This window comes from Engraulis encrasicolus, chromosome 1, assembly GCF_034702125.1.
Source record: "Engraulis encrasicolus isolate BLACKSEA-1 chromosome 1, IST_EnEncr_1.0, whole genome shotgun sequence".
Classification (NCBI taxonomy): Eukaryota; Metazoa; Chordata; class Actinopteri; order Clupeiformes; family Engraulidae; genus Engraulis; species Engraulis encrasicolus.
This window is the reverse complement of record NC_085857.1, coordinates 10484447-10503157: the sequence shown is the minus strand read 5'-3', so window position 1 is coordinate 10503157 and position 18711 is coordinate 10484447. Positions and strand designations below refer to the sequence as shown.

At 41.4% G+C, this 18711-nt stretch overlaps 2 protein-coding genes across 2 annotated transcripts; both read right to left on the bottom strand.

Annotated features, from left to right (window-relative positions):
• Positions 1-221: 221 nt before the first annotated feature.
• LOC134445818 (E3 ubiquitin-protein ligase TRIM16-like) lies at positions 222-7862 on the bottom strand. The gene is made up of 6 exons (XM_063194925.1): positions 7239-7862; positions 6774-6869; positions 4191-4424; positions 3713-3887; positions 3072-3128; positions 222-745 (listed from the first exon to the last, which is right to left on the bottom strand). The coding sequence occupies exons 1-6, from the start codon at positions 7818-7820 to the stop codon at positions 222-224; spliced, it is 1668 nt and encodes a 555-aa protein (XP_063050995.1). The 5' UTR covers positions 7821-7862.
• Positions 7863-11999: 4137 nt separating this feature from the next.
• Positions 12000-18046, bottom strand: LOC134445811 (tripartite motif-containing protein 16-like). The gene is made up of 6 exons (XM_063194914.1): positions 17455-18046; positions 15101-15196; positions 14511-14744; positions 14033-14207; positions 12733-12789; positions 12000-12520 (listed from the first exon to the last, which is right to left on the bottom strand). The coding sequence occupies exons 1-6, from the start codon at positions 18028-18030 to the stop codon at positions 12000-12002; spliced, it is 1659 nt and encodes a 552-aa protein (XP_063050984.1). The 5' UTR covers positions 18031-18046.
• Positions 18047-18711: the final 665 nt, after the last annotated feature.

The window sequence follows — 18711 nt, the reverse complement described above, 5'->3', positions numbered from 1 at the left end:
ATATTTATTTATAGTTTAATATATAATAATTAGATAATTTTCTGCACCCGTGAGTCTTAGATTCTTAGTATAGTGTGTGTGTGTGTGTGTGTGTGTGTGTGTGTGTGTGTGTGTGGTGTCAATACAAGAAAAATGTATCATGATCAAAATGTCACCCGACCCTAATGTATGGTAGTGAGATATGATGCCACACACATACCAGATTACTGCACACATGTGAGTCACAAGAGCTTCACAGATGATCGACTTCCTATTGCAAACCCTGGGTAGAGTGTTTGAGAGAATGTGGTCTGGACTTTGTGCAGGAGTGTCATCATGGTGTCAGAGATGCTGTAGAAGGCCAGAGTCCCTGCCCTGTGGTCCACATACACTCCTACTCTGGAGCTGGCCACTAGAGGAAGATCAGTGCGTGTATTATTCTGGTAGAAAAATGTCTTTCCAGTCTCAACAGAAAGCCTACAGGACTGATTATTCTTTCCAAAATAGCTGTCATTTGTGGCTCCTTCCCTGCTCACAGTTTTATATGACACTGCAATGTCAACCCCCTTCCCACTCCACTCAACTTCCCAGTAGCAGCGTCCAGACACCCCCTCTCTACACAGCACCTGACACAAGCCATGAAATCTCTCTGGATGGTCTGGATATGACAGGGCGGGCTCATCTCTCCTCTCCACCCTCCTGTTCTCCTCAGACAGATGGAGGTATGTGTTTGCGGTGTGTGGATCCAGTGTGAAGTGACCGTTATCTAATGCAAGAGACATCGAGAAACACAAATGTAGTATGACCGTGCATATGCTTAAGGGATGTGGGGAACAGGCTTTGTCTGCCACTGCCCGTGTGTGTGTGTGTGTGTGTGTGTGTGTGTGTGTGTGTGTGTGTGTGTGTGTGTGTGTGTGTGGGTGTGTGTATGTGTGTGGTGGGGGGACAATATGCAAGTGTGGATATGTAATTGCTCATGTCGAATTAGAAAAAAAAACATTTTGTGTCTTTGGGTGGTTGACGTGACGCACTGTTTTTACGTAACATCGGTTAAAAACCTACAAAACTGTTATTTTTCCTCTTAAGATGAAAATTAAAGAAGATGTGGTACATTATGTATTTTTGTTAAGATTTATGTAAAGGTTTATATGTCAAATGTCCTGCGGTGTGACTGTAACATTAATAAAACCTGGAATTTAATATATATATATAAATAAACCAACAACATTTTGAATAATTTATGAAGCAATTGGCACGATTGCATAAATATTAACTTTATATTAAAATATATTAATGTTAAAAAAACTCAATACAGTAATATTAGCTACAAGTTCAATTTCCTAACACAAATTGCGTCCAGCAGGATGACATGTATGTCAGGTTTGTGGATAGGCAGCTGCAAGGCCAACTACAAGGATCTTGAAGACAGGCTCCTAACCAGTCAGTACCTCAGTTATTGGAGAGTGGTGTGGAAGTTTAAAGCCAGGCTCAAACTACACCACTAGCGCGAGTGTCTGTCCGATTTTGGCGTCGGGGTGCACCGAACACTAGAAGAGAATCGCAACTGTCTATCTTATCCCTGCTCGCAACCACAGAGACAATGCCCGACGTTCTATTTCCAGTCACACTGTTTGATTTCTACGATTTGCGATCTGCGACTCTTTGAGCTGCCAAAGTTCTATCTTAGAACGTCGGCCACAACGAGGAAATCTTTCCCGACAATCGCTTGCGATGATCCTGGGGGCTAACGTTCCAGCGATTGTCGGAAGGGGCGTTTTCAGCCGAGAATCGGGCCGATAATCGTGTAGTTTGAGCCAGGCTTAAGCCTGGCTCAAACTACACGACTATCGCGCCGATTCTCGGCTGAAAACCCCCCTTACGACAATCGCTGGAACGTTACCCCCCAGGACCATCGCAAGCGATTGTCGGGGAAGATTTCCTCGTTGTGAGCGACGTTCTAAGATAGAACTTTGGCAGCTCAAAGAGTCGCCGATCGCAAATCGTATAAATCAAACACTGTTTGATATTTGCGACTGGAAATAGAACGTCGGGCATTGTCTCGGTGGCTGCGAGCAGCGACAAGATTGACAGTTGCGATTCTCTTCTAGTGTGCGGTGCACCCCGACGCCAAAATCGGACACACAATCGCTAGTCGTGTAGTTTGAGCCTGGCTTTAAGGTGACTATTCACCTTTTGAGCCATGCTCAAACTACACGACTAGCGATTGTGTGTCCGATTTTGGCGTCGGGGTGCACTGCACACTAGAAGAGAATCGCAACGGTCAATCTTATCGCTGCTCGCAGCCACCGAGACAATGCCCGACGTTCTATTTCCAGTCGCAAATATCTAACAGTGTTTGATTTCTATGACTTGCGATCGGCGACTCTTTGAGCTGCTAAAATTCTAGGCTATCTTAGAACGTCGCCCACGACGAGGAAATCTTTCCCGACAATCACTTTGATGGTCCTGGGCGGGGGGGGGGGGGGGGGGGGGGGGGGGGGGTAACGTTCCAGCGATTGTCGTAAGGGGGGTTTTCAGCCGAGAATCGGGCAGATAATCGCGTAGTTTGAGCCAGGCTTTAATATGTCTACATATTGCAATGTTTCTGTCACGCAATCCTTAGGTTAATTTTATGGTGTCCTGTGGTGTGACTGCTCTTATAGAAGGAATTTTTTTTTGTGTTTTTTTGTTTTGTTTTAATGAAAACACATATTAAGATTAAATACAATATCATTATCAAGTTAGCATGAGCTGTGATGTCAGTCATGTAGGCCTATACAAAAGGCTTAAACTGGCCATAATGCAGTGAATTTCCTGTGGTGTGACTTCATGTCCTGCGGTGTGACATGCTTATGCAATGTGTTGATACAGGATACAATTTTTCCAAAAATTGAAAAAAAATAGGCGAAATTCCAAGGACCACTAAGTGCTTTATTTTTTTTCTTTTTTTTCCCATTCATTTTTTCAGGAATTGGAATAACTTTTTTAAAAATTGTGTTACACCCTTAAACGTCAACCACCCAAATACATTGTATGTAAACCTCTGGTTTCAACTGCTTGAGTGTGTATCTTGAGTGTGTGTCATTACTTACACTTTAGGAAGTCCTCTCTGGTCACTGGTTCGGTAACAACAGCCTGTACTTCAGACACTGAGACAGAATGTATGATATTAGCCACAAAGCATTATCGATCACGTTTATCACTATTAAATAATAAATTGACATTTTGAATATTGAAAAAAAACGGCCACATCCGTCTCAAAAAATATTCTGGGTACAGGACCAGCAAAGTCACATGAAAATAGAAAATAAAGTCTGCACACCAGGCTCCCGTTTCTTTACATTTAATTTTTAAAGTAAACAAATTGACATTTTGACACTTCAACTTCCACAATTTTGACTGATATTTACATCAAGACAGTAGCTGTCTCTCAGCCATCATGGGTGCAGCAATTTATATCACAGTAACAGTATGTGCCAAGAGTCAAGATTGAAATTGCATACCGTTTCAAATCTAGCAAATCTGGAACAACAATTTTGTTCTGAATCCAACCACAACTAACACCTAACTGTTAATGTTGTTTTTATAGGTCACTTTGGATAAAAGCCTCTGCTAAATGTAAAATTGACTTCAAAAAAAAGGTTCAAATTGACCTGTGTGATAACAACAATCTCATCTCCTGCTGCTGGAGCATAGCAAGGATTTCTATGACATCACACTTGACAAGTCTAACCTGCTGCAGATATTTTGACGGCTTCCTGCTTGAAGATCAAATCTAATTTCTCCTCCAGCTGCGTCTTCAGTTCAGAGACAGATGTTTTCACCGGCTCAAAGGAGAGGTAAGGGTGGCTGAGGACCATGTTGGCTGGAATTGTACTGTCAGGAATATCAGAGATGGACCCTACATTCTGTAGAGAAACACACACAGGCACACACACACACACACACACACACACACACACACACACACACACACACACACACACACACACACACACACACACACACACACACACACTTTTCAGAATACAGTATATGAGAAAAGTAAGTGATAACTATAGATCACAGACATGTAACAAATATATTTTTAACACAATAACAGATACATTTGAAGGCTACGGCTGTATACAAGACCAGCATCATTGAATGAGTGAAATCAGAAAACATTAATGTTGGGATATCAATCCTTCTTCTACAATGAATGCAGTCACCTTGAGGAAATGGATGGGGTCCTGTGTGTGTGAAAGCTGCTCCATCTCATCAACTCTCTTCTTCAGCTCAGAGATCTCCTGCTCCAGTCGTTCCAGGAGTCCTTCAGCCCGACTAACCTCAGCTTTCTCCTGAGCTCTGATCAACTCTGTCACCTCAGAGCGCCTTCTCTCAGCAGAGCAAATGATGTCATCAAACATCTGGTCACTGTGTTCCACTGCAGACTGTGCTGAGCTCTACCGGGAGAAAACAGAAAACAGAGGGATTCAGAAAACAGAGGTACATACAGTAACTTCAAGTAGTCTACTGTCCATTCTGTAATATGCATATGTCATATACACAGAATAAAACTCTGCCCCTACCCCTACCCCTTCCCCATGCCCCTCCTGCTTTCCAACGAAACTGTAAGGTGTACAGTAGGGCTTGAAACACAACCGCTACGAATTGGGATATGCCTACCCCTTCAACAATCATGAAATGACACTCACAGCTAGAGGTGCTCCGATCACCATTTTTTGGCCCGATCACCGATACCGATCACCAAAAATCTTTATCTGCCGATTACCGATCATTGCCGATCACAAAAATGATTTCCTATTTTTTTAATAGCATATTAATTATCCTTATTGAATACCATTTCTGCCCATAAACCAATCAATCTTAATTTGCACATGTCTATTATTAGGCTATTATTATTATTATTATTATTATTATTATTATTATCTTTCAGACTAGTGTTGGTAATACAGTCTACAGTATTAATCAATGTATAAGTTATTGCATAGAATAACTAAACTATTTAAGATTGAATTGACACTGAAACATTACATCAAATAGTCTTCCACATACGAGAAAAAAACAACCTGTCGCTTTAAATGAGCAGCCTCGTGAGGAGAGCCCCTCCCCTCTCTGTCACCGTCCACAGTTGCAGTGCTCCACTACCGTTCTGAATGTCTCTCTCAAGTTTTAACCACATCTGTCGCCGTTAGGTGTTTCAGCGACTATCAAACTAATCGACTGACTGCCAATTACAACTTTGAAAACAATAATTGACATGTTTGTGCTGACAACGTGAAGTTGTCGCGTGCTGACCGAGGCAACTACACAGGTTATAACGTAAAATGGCTCACTGGCGAGTACTCAATCGCAAATTACATTGTCAGGTAAACGGCGCATGGATCGGAAAATCAGATCATTGTTGATGCAGATACGGTTATGAATGGTGGAAATGAAGGGGGGAATGGCGAAAAGTTATAGACAAGCAAAGATGCCTTCTTTTGGTGCACTTGCAGCTGTGCAGAGCCAGCGCCTACATGCAGCGCCAGGTGTAAAGCCAAATGGTTGCGTGAGGAATTTAATATCTCTCGATCGGTTTTTTGATCGGCATGTTTTTCCGATCACCGATCAGGCTATTTTTGGCCATTATCGGCCGGTCATGATCGGCAGCCGAGCAATCGGAGCACCTCTACTCACAGCTGTCACTAATTCCATGCATTAGGTTGACGTTAATAGCGATTTTTTTCATGGGCGTTTCACAGAGAAAAGGGCCATCACACATTAGGACAATGTTAAACTTAGTACAATGGAATAATTATTACAACTTTAAAACCGTCAATTGCGGCGAAAATACTTAAACTTGTGTGCTGTTGTGGATTCCACGGCTTGCCGCCAATTTTTAAATGAATTCGCAATGCATTCAGGGAAACCTGTCGTAGCCCTCCGTCGTGGAGTCTGGTGTTCGAAAATCTCCGTGCGGAGGGGTGGAAAGCCCTTCGCCGTACCCCTACCCATCTGTCTGAACGTGAATCGGGACGGATGTCACTACCCATACACGTGGACGTGCAAAACAGAGGCAAAGGGGGAAGGCGTAGGGCTAAGGGGTGTAATGGGATTCACCGTTAGAGACGTCAGCTCAGGATTGCTAGTTTTCAGTTTGCGATCTTGGTTTAAAGGTACACTGTGTAAGATTTTTCTGTTGTTTATTTCCAGAATCCATGCTACCCATTCACTAATGTTACCTTTTTCATGAATACTTACCACCACCATGAAATTCAAAGTATTCATTATGACTGAAAAAATTGCACTTATCATACATGAAAAGGGGGATCATCTGAATTTCATTTGAATTTCCAAAAATATCAATTTTTAGCTGCAAAAATGACTGTACTTGGGCCATACTAGAAAATATTTCTTTATTACTTAGTAATCTTTCAAAAGATCAAATTTGGCAATAGGCAACCCAGTTTCAATGAGCGGCATAGTTGCAGTAGGCTTACCTTTTTTGTTCCTGCATAGGTTGCATTTGATTCTATTTTATAACTGGTGTTCTTTGTCCCTAAATATCCTCAGCTTGATATATGAAATGTGCTTTTTAAATAAAACTCTCTGGCCCTTGCAGGAGGGTGGCGTACAGGGGGTAAAGTGTGACTGAGTCACCAGGGCCCCATGTAAATAGGGGGCCCACACACACTCTGATTTATCTAGTTCTAGATATATGGCTGGGGTCCATTGGAGCTGATTGTACACAGGGCCTGTAATTTGCTGCTACGCCTCTGAGCCATTGCCTGCCTTGGTTGACTCCTCACCTTCAGAGTCTCAACTGCTCTCCTCAGCTCCTGAACCTCCTTCTCTCTCTTCTGGATTGTCTGATGGCATCTCGTCTGGATGTCGCCCAATTCTTCCTGATTAGATGGATTCACAACGTGCTTATGGGTCAAAGACGTCCAAAAAGGAATTGTCATTCAGTTTAACAAATACCTTCGGCTGACTGTAGCTGTAAGAAACATGTGTCTTTTTATTTTATTTTTTTCCAGTGAATTCATGAAAGCCTCGGCTGTCATCCATTCACTTGAAACAATTTAAAAATCATGTTTTTTTTACAGTTACAGTCAGCAGAAGGTATCCGTTACACTGAATGACAGTTCCTTTTTGGACGTCTTTGACCCTTATGTTGAAATACATCAGTTATGAACAAAATTAAATTCTCAATGTGTCATATGACAATGTAGGTCTACAATACATGATGCATAAAAGACAATTGCAAGTCTTACCTTTTTAATGCCCCACTCTGCTGCAGCAGAGACAGTGTCATGGCCTTTATGCTCCTCCATCAGACAAAAATAACAAATACAACTCTGATCAGTGCGACAAAATATGTCAAGAGCTTTCTTGTGAAGGGAGCAAATCCTTTCCTGTAGATGACCAGTGGCGCCGATTATCGAGTGATTTCTACCTGGGTGTAGCTGATTATGAAATTTGAAGTGAGTTTCACAGTATGATAATAAACAATCCAGACATGACTTCACCGCCTTCAGTTTTCCCTCGGAGCAGATATCACACTCCACATCTCCATCGTCAGCAGTAGCATCAGACTGAATTGTAGGTCTGGTCTTCCTCATTTCTTCCACAAGTTCAGCAATAACATTGTTTTTGTTCAGAACTGGCCTCGCAGTGAAAGTCTTTCTACACTGGGGACAGCTGTAGACTCCCTTCTGATCTTCCTGATCCCAACAGCCGTTAATGCAGCCCGAACAGTAATTGTGTCCACAGTGAAGAGTCACAGGATCTTTCAATAGATCCAAGCAAATGGAGCACATAAAGAGGTCTTGTTTAGTTGATATCACCGCTGCCATTTTCACACAGCTACTCACGAACGTGTCCGCAACATGCACAACCGCAAAAGTTCAGTTTCGTTTCTGGTGAAATGCACTTCCTGGTCCTGGAGGGCGAGTGCTTAACAGTGGAGTATGCTGCCACCTGCTGCTTTGATGGAATAAGACAAGTGTGCGTGTGATAAGATGAGCTGTGTGTGTGTGTGTGCGTGTGTGCGCGCATTCAATTCAGTTTATTCGCCAGAGACACTTTGTCCAAATCCACAAAATAAAATATTGATTACATCAAGACAGACCAGGACAATCAAACAAAAACTACCAAATATAGATCAAAATGAAATAATTGAAATATAAGATGTAAGATAAGACAAAAGATGATATAAAGATAAGATATAAGATACGATAAAAATAAGTTTAGACATATGCAGCAGAAAATAGCCTATTGACAAAAATCAAATTACATGCAATGCAGAGATATTGAAATATAATGAAAAACTACATAACAAAACATCACACAACACGTAATGGGACATTGTTTTGGTTGTTCTGTTCACATGTCTGTTCATGAGCAACATTGTGCAAACTACTGATAAGTCGGATTGATGACTTGATGGCCCACTGACTTTTGGGTAAAATCAGCTCAGGGTCAAAGGTCATTAAAAGTTCAACATGTTTTTTCTTCCTTTCAGTAGTGATGTCAGTCCATCCATGCCAATCCATGCCACACTTGGTTCCAACCAACTTTGAATCAGTGATATACGCCTACAGTAGGCCCAGGTAGATCACCTATTCAGAGATGCCACCTGTGTTGGTAGTAACACCCGGCAGGATTTTCACTCTTTGAACCCAGGATGGACAACTCTGTTTTTTAGCCATAACCCGGACAAATGGTCTACTTTACTTCAAACGGATGTCATTTCCCCCTTCTTATATATTTGCAATTTATAGTCCTATCAAAAAAGGGCAGCTGTGTAGAAGAGCCATCAAAACATTATAGAGGCTGCTGAGAAGGCCTCAAGATGGCTATGGATCCGGAGGGGGATCCGTGGAGTAGTGGGCCACTTGGACACAAGCCGAGGGCTGATCACCTGGGTCACCCGAGGGGGGAGTTTGATGATCAAAGACCCGAAACACCCTATGACCTCGGGTTCATCACTGATGATGTGTCTAAGTAGCACCTCATGGTGTATAGAGGAACTCTCTATTGCAGTAGTGAATAAAACAGGCTACTGGAGCGAGGTTCCTTGTGCCTAGTTGTAACTTGTTTTGTTTTGTATTTCTTCTGATCAACATACAATGGAAAGAGTGTCTGCAGTGTGGCTTCACAATGCCCTTCATTTGTTCCAAAAGGTTGTGCTGCTCACCTCCTTTTGGGATTGAATCATCTCCAACCTCTTAAAACCACTTAGTACTCAGTAGAATTCTTTCCTTTTTTTAATACAAATATTTTTGGGGCTTTTTATGCCATTATTTTGACAGTACAGTTACAGAGGGACAGGAAAGTAATGGGGAGAGAGAGGGGGAAGATTCGTCAAATGACCTCGGGCTGGAATTGAAGCCGAGTTGCAGGTGTAGCCATCGAGTGCCCAGCCAATTGAGCCACTCAGTAGAATTCTATAGATTAGGAATGCAATGGAATCTCAACCCTCCAGCGGGTTTTCCAGCACCCCCCAGAATGGAAAGTGTCCCAGTATCTGGATGCCAGGTACTGCATGGCATCACTAAATCACTCAAACGCTCGCATGCTGAGAGGAACTCAAGTTTAGGACACTAATGATGAAAAATGTCTATTTTGTACAAATGCATGTCAGTACCATGGGTGGATTGGCCATAAGGCATGAAGGGCATTTTCCCGGTGGACCGTTGATAGTTTTGGTCTGGTCTTCCCCACAGTGTAGTAGTATCAGTCCTCATACCACAACAGCAGACCTCTCTGAGTAAAATGTAAATATTCATTATTCATTTTGGCTGTTGTGGTCAAAATAGCTTGTAATAGATGACTAAAATGTTGCCACAGGCTTCATGGTCTCTCTCAATGCCTGGCAGGCCGGTCTTTGCTGAAAATGCCTGGTCTGAATTTTTGCCCCATTTCAGCCCTGGTCAGGGTTGCATTTCTCAAAAGAGGAGTTGTTAGCCTGTTAGCAACTTCGGTAGTGGCCAATGGGAAAATGCATTGAAAACAACAAAGTAGCTAATGTAGTAAGCAACTTTGGTTTTGAGAAATGCACCCCAGTACAGTATATGCCCATTAAGGGTGGGGCACTAACTTCATGTGGTGTCAATACTGAGGGTCATTGGGTTTGTTCAGTTCTATAACAAACAGTCTGTGCTCTCAGCATCACATTTTACAGTTAAATATGCTCAACTGGTCACTGGCTAAGAAGGAATAATGTACAGTAAGTCAGTATATGCCAACTAAGGGTGTTGCACTTCATGTGGCATCAATATTGAGGGTCATTGGGTTTGTTTAGTTCTATTAAATACCTACAGTGTGTACTCTTAGCATCGCATGTCACTATACACCATGAGACAGACGTCTGGAATGTTAAACTGAATGAAGACTTTATTTAACACAGTCCACCACCTGCAGTAGAAATAATGAACACAGTATTCAAATCAAATTAAACTTTGTTTTCTTTCTTATCATTGAACTGTGCTAAAGAAACAGCCTACTAGTAATTGCAGTAAAAATACAAAAGACAAAATTATTTTATTGGCAAAATGTAGAAAGATGTACAGAGCCTCTAAGGGTCAAGAATGAGAAAAACAATTGAGGGTGTCAATAAAGAGAGCTCACTTTCCAAAGGGTGCCCTTGATTTATTTAACACGTTTGAGTAAACACAGTGTGTAGGCCTACACCTTTAGCTAAATCATGGGCTCAAGTTACTGAATCTCTGCACCCACTGCCATGAAGTCGTGCCCACATTTTGCATCTTCTGTGAACACAAAGTAGCCCACTAAAGCATGCACAATTCATGAAACGTGTTTGTTATTGACCAATTTTGATTTATTCCTTGAAATAACGTAAGCCCATTTTACAAATCGTAGACATGCTTTAGTTAATTGTGCTCACAAGGCACAATACCTGTATATAATGTGGGCATGACTGAATAGCAATGAGTGCAGTTTTCGTATGACTTGCCTTGTCCACAACTTGGGTAAATGTGCGTGTGCTTTATTTAGACACGCATGAGGTGATAAAGTGAGGGAACGCTTCACAATAGTGAGAGAACGCTTCCTTGACACCCCCTGAAAAATATGTTATCTGGTCTGTCCCAGGCTTAGTAAAAATAGAATGATATATAGGCCAAGTAAATGAACCATTTTTAAAATAAAAAGACCATTGGCTGCCATGGGAAAAGAGAAGGGCTTCAATCATTTAAACATACATCAACAATCTGCATTACAGCTTTCAAAAAGACAGTGTTCCCCTGAACAAAACTTGTTTTAATCTCCTGTAATGTATTAAATCATATAGCATTACTTCAAACAAAACACCTCGCTATAATTATACAAGGAAAAAAAAACACATTTGCCATACACATGCAAAAATGTTTGAATTATTTAAATGGCATCTAGCATTAGACAGATTTCAACCAGCTGCATGGTGGCAAAGCAATGTAAACATAAAAATAATCTAAACAAAAAAAAAACAAAAGCAAACAAACAAAACAGAACACAAACAAACAAAAATAAATCAAAAACGCCTCTTGACATGCTGAAGGAGGTCATTTTAAGAGGGCTAATTTGGGGGTTAGATTTCCCATCTGCTGTCATCATGTTCAACCTTCCACCACAGTCTTATACGTTTCATATTTACAGTTTTTGCAGTTTTATTTATGTGTGTGTGTGTGTGTGTGTGTGTGTGTGTGTGTGTGTGTGTGTGTGTGTGTGTGTGTGTGTGTGTGTGTGTGTGTGTGTGTGTGTGTTTGTGTCTGTGTGTGTGTGTGTCTGTGTGTGTGTGTGTACGCACGCACACACTATTCCGGACCCGTCAATTAATGACAGTTTAAATGTAAATGTCTAATCTCTCGTCTAAGAATGAAAATAATCCAAATCAATACAAGAAAAATATTAGGATCAAAACGTTGCCATGTCACCTGGCCCTAATATGTGGTAGTGAGATGAGATGTCATGTGCATACCGGTATAATAACACACATGGATCCACAGAGTCCAGATGTGTCTCATACATGTGAGTCACAAGAACTTCAACGATGACCCGTCTGGTAACCGAAACCCTGGGTAGAGTGTGTGAGAGAATGTGGTCTGGACTTTGTGCAGGAGCGTCATGGAGTCAGAGATGCTGTAGAAGGCCAGAGTGCCTGCCCTGTGGTCCACATACACTCCTACTCTGGAGCTGGCCACTACAAGGAGGTCAGTGCATTTACCATTGTGGAACAACAATGTCTCTTTGGAGTCACTAGCAAGTCTCCAGGACTTGCCATTGTTTCCAAACCAACAGTTATAATGTATTCCTTTTCTGCTTATAGTTTTGTATGACACGGCTAAATTAACCCATTGACCACTCCACTCAACTTCCCAGTAGGAACGTCCAGACACACCTTCTCTACACAGCACCTGACAGTAGCCATCAAATCTCTCTGGATGGTCTGGATATGACTGGGGGGCATCATCTCTCATCTCCACCTTCCTGTTCCCCTCAGACAGATGGAGGTCTCTGTGTGCAGTGTTTGGATCCAGTGTGAAGCGGTAGTAATCTAATGCAAGAGAATACAAGACGCAGTACATTTTATCAGATGAAAGATCAGGCATGGTCATGGACTTATTGGCATCAGTGTGGGATGGTAGGCTGTGTCTGCCACTGTGTGTGTGTGTGTGTGTGTGTGTGTGTGTGTGTGTGTGTGTGTGTGTGTGTGTGTGTGTGTGTGTGTGTGTGTGTGTGTGTGTGTGTGCGTGTGTGATTCCTTACACTGTAAGAAGTCCTCTCTGGTCACTGGTTCAGTCATAACGGCCTGCACTTCAGACACTGAGAGAGAAAATATGACATTAGCCACAATAACTCTATAACAATAATTATCATTGAATATCACAGTAATCACTAAAATGACACTGAAGTGACACTATGGGTCCTCAACTTCAAAATAATCCTGACTAATACCTACAGCAGGTCCTCTACATCAGGGTGGTAACGGTGTATTCAGAAGGCTTTCAGTTCTCTCAGCTACCGGTATTTGGATTTGAGGAGTAACGAGTGTAGTAATTTTCGCATTTTAGTAGATGCATCAGTTGATGCATTCTTTTAAAAAATATATATTTTTAGGACCTCCATTGGCAGCAGAGGAGATGAAAAACATATTAATTATGAAGAAGAAGGAAACAAGGCTTCATTTACATGGATACACCTTGAGTGAGTACTGGCACAACAAGCGTATCCCAGTGGGTTTGCGCATACAAAAAAAGCCAACCATTGGAAAAGGGTCCACGGACTTTGTTAAGAAATGGTGTGGCAAGTCAAGTAAAGCTTCTTTGCACAAAAATAGACCTGAAGTGTGCGGATTGTCTTCTTTTTATACAGAATTTTTTACTGAATCCTGCACCTTCTAAACGGATGAGCGGTGGCCTATCACAACTTAGGACCTCCATTTTTGACAGGACAGTGGAGGAGAGACAGGAAATGAGTGGAAAGAGAGAGACGGGGGAAGGATCGGCAAATGACCCGGACCAGAATTGAACCCGGGTCACCAGCGTAGTAACCCATTGGCATTCCATTGGGCTGCGGTAGCAGGGCCAGTTGATGGATTCTAATGGGGGAATTCAAAGCATAGACTGTATCCCTACTTTTGGGCTTCAATCTGTGATGGGTGGGGTGGATGGAGTGGGGACCATGAACAGGAGAGAGCTTGAACAGAACAGAGTGAAATGGAGGTTGTTGGTTAACGGCCTATGCACTCAAGAGGAGCAAAGGGCTAAAGTGAAGTAAGTCAACATGCATCACAATGCTCATGTGCCCATGCGATTTACTTTTGAAGCCAACCACACACCACCATACAGTAGACATGCCATGAATGTCACCATTCCTTTCTTTTGATGTTATTTCAAGTCACTTTGATTTACATAAATGGAGTCTGTTTCCAAGCAATCTAATTTAACTTTGGGATAAATTAACCTGTGTCACCACAACAATCTCATTTTATGGCTGCGCGAACTACCACTGAGGTGAACTTCAGTGACATCACACTTGACAAGACAGAATCAGTGACAAGTCCAACCTGCTGCAGATATTTTGGCTGCTTCCTGCTTAAAGATCGAATCTATTTTTTCCTCCAGCTGCGTCTTCAGTGCAGAGACAGATGTTTTCACCGGCTCAAAGGAGAGGTATGGGTGGCTGAGGATCATGTTGGTTGGAATCACACTTTTAGGAATATCAGAGATGGAGCCTACATTCTGTAGAGAAACACACACACACACACACACACACACACACACACACACACACACACACACACACACACACACACACACACACACACACACACACACACACACACACACACACAGAGAGATTACGTGGAACAAAGCAGAAGATAAAGATCAATGAAGGAAAATAAAAAAATATGAAATATTAAGGAATATTTTAAAACAGTATTGTGATTACAATGTACACGTGATGGCTATGGTTGTACAATACACAAAACCAGCATCACTGAATGAGTGAAATATCAATCCTTCCACGATGAATGCAGTCACCTTGAGGAAATGGATGTGATCCTGTGTGTGTGAAAGCTTCTCCATCTCAGCAACTCTCTTCTTCAGCTCAGAGATCTCCTGCTCCAGTCGTTTCAGAAGTCCTTCAGCCCGACTCACCTCAGCCTTCTCCTGAGCTCTGATCAGCTCTGTCACCTCAGAGCGCCTTCTCTCAACAGAGCGAATGATGTCATCAAACATCTGGTCACTGTGTTCCACTGCAGACTGTGCTGAGCTCTACCAGGAGACACACACACAAAGAGAATTAAAGGACAAGTGCACTATTTTGAACTTCTGATTTGTCTGCAATGTTTATTTATGTTTTTTGATGTTTGCTGCTGTCTCCGTTATATGGCTGATTTAGATTTGCTCTCAATTGGCTTTACAATGGCCATCTATGGGCATGTCCAAATATGTTCTTAAAAAACACCTTAAACATTTGTTTTCGAAAGTAGGCATCTCACTTAGTGGTTAGGGGTGTTCAATGGCAATGGCAACAAGTTTGAAGGCGCAGTTGCCCTTTAAGAAAACACATAGGGACATTATTTTACATAAGAACACTGGTAAACATCCCATTTTGGTTGATTCCTCACCTTCAGAGTCTCAACTGCTCTCCTCAGCTCCTGAACCTTCTTCTCTCTCTTCTGGATTGTCTGTTGGCACCTCTTCTCGATCTTACCCAAGCTTTCCTGTTTATATAGATCATAAATAATTTCTAAATATTACTCCAAGAGGAAAACATGTCACTGCACCTTTTGCAAAACATATGTATCATATAGCAAGGTGTAAACAATAAAAATGTCTTAGGCCGAAATGTCTGGCTGTGCTAACCCACTTAAAGAAAAGGAATGGCAGACGACAGCGCGCCTTTTCTACAACAAATTGTAGACGATTATTTTCAAAAAGAATTATTTGGAGTTGAGCACACAATTTGGAGTGGGGCACACTCAAAACTTTTGATTGCTCTACCAGGCTTGAGGTGAGTGTCATACATGTTAGGTAAGTGAAGAAAGTATTCACTATATATTTTTTAAAGTGCTATCGATGTCCAACAGCAGACCATTTTGTGGTTTTAATGTTGTGTTGTTATTGAACATGTTATAAGGCTTACACCATTTCAATCTCATGTCATCATAGCGGTCATTGTGCACTAACCACTTTGTGACTTGCATATGCCAACTGAAACATTCGTAACACCCAATTAACGGCCATGGGCAATTTTAAACCACACCTTTCTTATGAGAAATTGCATATGTAACCTTCAGAGTATCTCATTTTTGAGATCAACTGGTGTTAACCAGTTAAGACATACCCATACAACATGCATGGTATAGGATTGCAGTTCATTTGAAAACCTTGAAATACAGCTAGAAGTAGTAATTAATTATTGGTTTCTTTTCTTAACCATGTCTTAACCATGTCCATGAATTGACAAATCAATTGATCTTTCTGTCTAGCAACCTTGAAATCTTGACCCTCTTGAATTTGTAGTCATGAGAGGCATATTAAACACAAGGCCTATGCAGTCGTCACTATGTGCTAGAGGTACTGTATATACCACAATGTGCCTGGATGATTAATTAATATGGGTTGGGTATATTTGATTTGGCGGCCATCTTGAAAATTCGGAATTTATTTGCTATGCTTACATTTCAAATATTAATCAGCATATCAAGAGGTATATGTGTAATTGTCCATGCTTTTACTACAAAGTGGGTGTTAAATTCATCAATGGTTTCATTAATATGGGTTGGCCAGATTTTTAAACTTTCTTGCAATGCCTCCATTTCTTTTATTAATCAGAATATAAAGACGTAACTGGGCACCCATTTTCATGTTTTTACAACAAAGTATCAGGTAGCTTCATTAATATGGGTTGGCCATATTGGATGTGGCGGCCATCTTGAAAATACAGCATTTTCCGCGGTGCCTCCAACGATAACATTAATCAGCATATTAAGAAGGACATGTGTACCAATTTTCAGGCCTTTACTACAAAGTATCAGGTAGTTTCATTAACATGGGTTGGCCATATTGGATTTGGCGGCCATCTTGAGAATTCATAAATTTTCGCGGCGCCTCCAATGCTAATATTAATCAGCATATCAAGAAGGATATATGTACCAATTTGCATGCTTTTACAACAAAGTGTCAGGTAGTTTCATTAATTTGGGTTTTCATGCTTTTACTTAAAAGTGCACGATTAGGCCCTTTTGTGTGTCTAATCCACCGGACTATTTTATTTAACAATCTGGTTTGACATGCAGAAGAGTTGAAAAACATGCTCATGTTATCTTAGCAGGTTAATGTTTCTCCATACAGTAATTATCCCTGGACCTTGCACCTAGTTGTTTCCTCGATCTTTTCTTCTATCTTTGGTAAAGTCACAAACACAGTAGGCCTAACACTTAAAAACCGTTTTAAATAATGTCAGATTCTATCAATCCATTATTTTAACATGGACCCATCGGTGCAGGTGAGGGTTGGCTCAGCTCTGATGTACAATAAACAGTAGGTGAGGCCCTATGGGAATGGTTTACTGTGGGAGGATGACTCTGGCCTTTTGTAATTCTTAGACCCCTGTTCGTGGACAAAGTTGGTATCTTAACGCATTTTAGCCTAAGCACTTTTTGGGAAAAGGTTCCCTCCCTTTTAAAACCTAAATATCTCAGCCTCCGAAGCACATACAAACATGTAATAAACTAAGTATTTAAAAGCTAGAACCTTCATTTTGCACTAGAATGTGTTCACTCAGATCTAATACACCCACATTATTAATAAAACAGCTCAAATCTCAAGAACCTGAATGCAGCGTATATATCGCTCCAGGACACAATGGTTTAGAATTGCTCCACCTATGTACAGTATTTTGTAACAATAATACGTAAATACCTGAAATACAAGAATGACACACTGTCTCAAAAGCATTTGTCATTGGAGGTCTTACCTTTCTTTCACCACACTCTTCTGTGGCAGCAATGGTGTCATGGCCTTTATGTTGGTTCATTGTGCACAAATAACAGATGCAGCTCTGGTCAGTACGACAAAAGACTTCAATAACCTTTTTATGACGAGGACAAATCCTTTCCTGCAGATGACCAGTGGCATCGACTACCGCATGATTTCTACCCGGGTTAAGGTCATTGTGAGCCTTGTAGTGAGTTTCACAATATGACAGCAGACAATCCAGACAGGACTTCACAGCCTTGAGTTTTCTCCCGGAGCAAACATCACAATCCACATCTCCATGGTCAGCGGGAGTATCAGGTTGAATTGTAGTCTTCCTCATTTCTTCCACAAGCTCGGCCATAACATTATTCCTTTTCAAAACTGGTCTCGCAGTGAAAGTGTGTCTACACTGTGGACAGCTGTAGACTCCCTTCTCATCTTCCTGATCCCAACAGCCGTTAATGCAGCCCGAACAGTAATTGTGTCCACAGTGAAGAGTCACTGGATCCTTCAGTAGATCCAAGCAAATAGAGCACATTAAAATATCCTGCTTACTTGACATTGCTTCAGCCATTTTACACTCAACTGCTCACAACCACACCCAAACCTGAATGGTGGCAACGTCTCCCTCCTTTCACTTTTGTTTTAGGTGAAATGCTTCCTGAAAGGCACGTCTTCAATAGTGGAGTAATGCTTCCCCCTGCTGCCAATTGAGGAACCAAGATATTTCTTACTGAGGTGTGCTTGAACAAGGCTATCTAAACCACAGGTCTGTGATCTCAACATTGCTCCAGTGTAACCAATACCCTACCCTGTAGGTAGATAACTGTGAATACATTTGAAAAAAAGTGTCTAAGTGTACTGTAATGTCATGCCGTGTGTTTCTCACTCTGTCCTACTGTTTCCTGTTTAATGAAATAAGACAAATTGACCACATCGGGCATCCCACATGGCTTTATTTAGCCCACTAATAACAGTCTGGTCTAAACGTCACATGTTGCCCTTAACTATCTTCAAAATTCTCATTGTTAACTATGTTCAAATAGTCACTGGCTTAGATGAACTCAAATCTGGGACATGACACTGATATGATACGTCCACTTTATACTAATGCAAGACAGTATGCCTGCTAGGTGGGGCACTTCATGTGGTTTAATATCGAGCTACACTATGAGGCTGGCAGACATCTTGAATATCAAACTGAATGAAGACTTAGATAACAGTCTGTGCTTTAAACATTACGTTACTGTTAACT

Excerpts from the sequence above, each read along its gene's own strand:
- LOC134445811 (XM_063194914.1), bottom strand. The coding sequence starts at position 18,030 with ATGGCTGAAGCAATGTCAAGTAAGCAGGATATTTTAATGTGCTCTATT. Across the intron at positions 14,208-14,510 it reads ATCACATCCATTTCCTCAAG|AATGTAGGCTCCATCTCTGA; the intron begins GTGACTGCATTC and ends GTTTCTCTACAG. Across the intron at positions 12,790-14,032 it reads AGCCAAAATATCTGCAGCAG|TGTCTGAAGTGCAGGCCGTT; the intron begins GTTGGACTTGTC and ends TTTCTCTCTCAG.
- LOC134445818 (XM_063194925.1), bottom strand. The coding sequence starts at position 7,820 with ATGGCAGCGGTGATATCAACTAAACAAGACCTCTTTATGTGCTCCATT. Across the intron at positions 6,870-7,238 it reads CAGAGTGGGGCATTAAAAAG|GAAGAATTGGGCGACATCCA; the intron begins GTAAGACTTGCA and ends CCATCTAATCAG. Across the intron at positions 746-3,071 it reads CAGAGAGGACTTCCTAAAGT|ATAACGGTCACTTCACACTG; the intron begins GTAAGTAATGAC and ends CTCTTGCATTAG.